Source organism: Salvia miltiorrhiza, chromosome 1 (genome assembly GCF_028751815.1).
Source record: "Salvia miltiorrhiza cultivar Shanhuang (shh) chromosome 1, IMPLAD_Smil_shh, whole genome shotgun sequence".
In the NCBI taxonomy this organism is placed as follows: domain Eukaryota; kingdom Viridiplantae; phylum Streptophyta; class Magnoliopsida; order Lamiales; family Lamiaceae; genus Salvia; species Salvia miltiorrhiza.
In genome coordinates this window covers 26,626,061-26,630,298 of record NC_080387.1, presented here as the reverse complement: position 1 = coordinate 26,630,298, position 4,238 = coordinate 26,626,061, and the positions used below count along the sequence as shown (strand labels likewise).

The 4,238-nt window shown below is 41.9% G+C and overlaps 1 protein-coding gene across 1 annotated transcript; it reads left to right on the top strand.

Annotated features, from left to right (window-relative positions):
- Positions 1-1,117: 1,117 nt before the first annotated feature.
- Positions 1,118-3,804, top strand: LOC131006428 (CSC1-like protein At4g35870). The gene has a single exon (XM_057933597.1). It carries the CDS (start codon positions 1,254-1,256, stop codon positions 3,741-3,743), a length of 2,490 nt encoding a protein of 829 aa, XP_057789580.1. The 5' UTR covers positions 1,118-1,253; the 3' UTR covers positions 3,744-3,804.
- The last annotated feature ends 434 nt before the right edge of the window (positions 3,805-4,238 follow it).

Below are 4,238 nucleotides of genomic sequence, written 5' to 3'. Positions count from 1 at the left end.
AATCGGAACTAGAACCGCTGATTCACGGTTCGAACCGAAATGGATTGAACCGAAACAGTTAGGAAACTTTCATGGTTTGGTTCCAATTTCGAATTTTCAAACCGTTTCGAACTGGAACCGGAACCGTGGCCACCTCTATCCTTGTGTATTACCACACTAAGGGGGTGTATTAGTTCAAGACTTTAATAGATTTCTGCTGACTTTTAAAATTTGGGTGTATTCGTTCAAGACTTTTAAAAGTCTATGAAAATCTGGGTGTATTCGCTCAAGACTTTTAAAAGTCTATGAAAATTTGGGTGTATTTAAAAATCTACGGATTTTAACATTGTACTGATTTCCATGGATTTCATTCAAAAAATATACATGAACAAATTCGAGCTCGGACCACGAGAATTCAAATCTTGAGAGTTTCCAGCGCTCGCTCGGTGCCAGCGGACGCGGCTGAAGAAGCCAGCGCCGGCTGGCACTCAGCGGTCGCTGCTCACGAATTAGGCGATGACTGGGCGCTGGGTCGCTGGCATAAGTTAATGTGTCACTGCTGCGTATTGGGTTGGATAAAGTTTATTTCTTGATAATAAAAAAACAAGATAGTCATTGATTGTATTCTTCATTTTAAAAACTACTACATAAATTTTCCCTTTTGATAATAAAAAAACAAGATAATCATAAATTTTAAAAACTACTACATAAATTCTCTAGCGCTCGCTGGGTATCCAGCGCTCATGGGTCCCTAGCGGCCGCTGGAAGTGGGTCTAGTGCTCGTTCAATTCCCGCGTTCGCTGGGTTTATGGATTTCAAGTCCGAAAATATCACGCCAAATTCTTGCTAATTCGTTAAAAATCCAACCAAGAATTCATTCAAAATCATGAAGAATCCGTAGAATTTTATAGACTTTTAAAATCCACAGACTTTTAAAATCTACATAAATCTTGAACTAATACACCCATAATACACTCATACGATATTAATTTTTGAATTTCAAAAAAATTGAATTTGTAATATGCACTATTTACGAATATTTTTAAAATAATTTGAATTTATTTTGGGTCAAAAAACAAATAAATTTTACTTAAAAAAAGTCATTAAAAAAGAAACTTGACAAGTACGAATTAAATAATTATAATTTGACATCTCCCAATCTGAAAGAACCCTAACCCTCGGATGAATTGCGAATCAAGAATTTAATCTTTATCGAATTCCGATCGATCAATTCCCGAATTAGAAGCGCTGAATCCCCGCTTCGCGCTATCCCCATGGACCCCCCGCTGTCACCGCCGTTCATGGCGAGCGCCACCTTCTCGCCGCCCCCATCGTCCTCCGGTGACGGAGACGGGAGCATTGAGGACGCGTGGTACGGCAACATCCAGTACCTCATCAACATCTCCGCCATCGGAGCCCTCACCTGCCTGCTGATCTTCGTCTTCGTCAAGCTGCGGAGCGACCACCGCCGCGTGCCGGGCCCCACGGCCATCGCCTCCAAGCTTCTCGCCGTCTGGCACGCCACCAGCCGCGAGATTTCGCACCATTGCGGCGCCGATGCCGCCCAGTTTCTCCTTATCGAGGGCGGAAGCTCCGCTATTCTCCTCTTCCTTGCTGGCCTGGCCCTAGTCGTCATGCTTCCCGTCAATATATACGCCGGCGATGCACCAATTTCGGATGAATTCTCCAAGACTACCATCAACCATATTGCTAAAGGTTCGCCTTTGCTTTGGGTGCACTTCGTTTTTGTTATTTTGGTTGTTTTCTTGGTGTATTATGGCACAAACCAGATTGAGAGGAGATTGAGAATAACTAGGTTTCGGGATGGGAACGGGAATCCGGGTGATCCGAGTGCGAATTCGAGCGCCATATTCACCATTATGGTTCACGGCGTTCCCAAAAGTTTAGGGTTTGATGAGACTCCCCTGGTTGAGTATTTTCAGCATAGGTATCCGGGGAAGATTTACAGAGTGGTTGTGCCGATGGATTTGTGTGCGTTGGATGATTTAGTTACCGAGTTGGTGAAGGTGAGGGAGGATATCACAAAGTTGGTGACAAAAATTGAATCGAGGGGGTTGGCAGATGAGGGCGACGATGGTGAGGATGCACAAGAAGCGAGGGGATTCTGGGCTAGGTTGAGGTTTCTTTGGAGGAGATTGAAGGATTTGTGGTACAGGGCTGCTCATGAGTTGGGGTTTTCAGAGGAGGAGAGGCTGAGGAAGTTGCAAGAGTTGAGAGCTGATCTTGAGATGGAGATGGCAGCTTATAAAGAGGGACGGGCAAGGGGTGCTGGAGTTGCTTTTGTGGTGTTTAAGGATGTTTACACAGCAAATAAGGCTGTTCAGGATTTTCGAAATGAGAAGAGAAGGCGGGTTGGGAGGTTCTTCTCTTTGATGGAGTTGCAACTACAGAGAAACCAATGGAAAGTAGAGAGGGCTCCGTTAGCCAGTGACATATATTGGAATCATTTAGGATCGTCAAAGCTCTCGTTGAAATTAAGAAGAGTTCTTGTCAATACTTGCCTTCTGTTGATGCTCTTGTTCTTCAGCTCTCCTCTTGCAGTGATCAGTGCCATCAAGAGTGCGGCTAGGATTATCAATGCCGAGGCAATAGATAATGCTCAGATGTGGTTGACTTGGTTGCAAAGCTCTAGCTGGATAGCTACCATAATATTCCAGTTTCTGCCTAATGTGATTGTTTTCATAAGCATGTACATTGTGATACCATCAGTGCTTTCGTATCTCTCCAAGTTTGAGAGGCATCTTACAGCGTCCAGGGAGCAACGAGCTGCATTGTTGAAGATGGTTTGCTTTTTTCTGGTCAATCTCATTCTCTTGAGGGCTCTGGTTGAGTCATCACTCGAAGGCGCAATTCTAAAAATGAGCAGGTGTTATTTGGATGGGGAAGATTGCAAGCGAATTGAACAATATCTAAGTGCTTCATTCTTGTCAAGGTCGTGCCTTTCCTCTCTAGCCTTCCTCATCACAAGCACTTTCTTGGGAATATCTTATGACCTACTGGCTCCAATACCTTGGATCAAAAACAAGCTGCGAAGGTTCCGGAAGAACGACATGCTGCAGCTGGTGCCCGAACGAAGTGAGGATTATCCCTTGCAGCATCACGACATTGATACCCTGCAGAGACCTCTCATATCCGAGAGGATTTCTGAGGTCATGGTTGGCAATAACGTGTTCTCGAATGGGTCCTCACCAACCTCTCCGAATGCAGTAGATTTTCCCGGGCACGATATGTCCGTGTATCCCCCGGTCAGCAGCCGAACATCTCCGGTGCCTAAACAGAGTTTTGATTTTGCACAATACTATGCATTCAACCTCACCATATTTGCCCTGACCCTGATATACTCTTCATTCTCTCCTCTGGTGGTTCCGGTTGGGGCGATCTACTTTGGGTATAGATACGTGGTCGATAAATACAACTTCTTGTTTGTGTATAGAGTTCGAGGTTTTCCTGCTGGCAACGATGGGAGGTTGATGGATACAGTGCTTTGCATCATGAGGTTTTGCGTGGACTTGTTCCTTATTTCGATGCTTTTGTTCTTCACAATTCATGGCGACTCTACGAAGCTGCAAGCGATATTCACTCTTGGGTTGTTTGTGATGTATAAGCTTTTACCTTCGAATCCGGATGGGTTCGAGCCTGCTTCATTGCATGGCTTACAGAGTGTGGAAAATGTAAGTAGTGGATCCCTTGATTATGAGGCTTTTTCACGGCCTACATTTGAATGGGATACTTACAATTCATGACCTTGTATTTTACTCATTCTTTTCGTTGCCCCATCTCTATATATTATTCTAGTTTGCCAAATTCATTTTAAAATATAAATTACCAACTCATTGATCTTATATGGAATAGGTATGAATTCAAAATTTGGAATTTTCCTTCTTTATGGGATTCCAACTTATGAATCTATACTTACTAATAGAAAAGAGCTTAAGGCAGTATAACTGTATAAGGCACTAACTTGTGAATCGTTTATTTTACCACTGTTATAATTATAATTATATTTATAAAATATAAATCTATTTTGATATATATTTATTTGCCACCCAAATCTATAAAGAATGCTTTATATCTATAGCTATTGATAAATTTTATAAATAAATATATCCATCCAATAAATTATCTAATAAAATTAATGAATTAATACATTTTTTAAATAGTAAATTATCAATTAAAATAATATTAATTACACGTACAACGTACGTTCTTTCTGCTAGTCTATTTAAATAAATGACAAA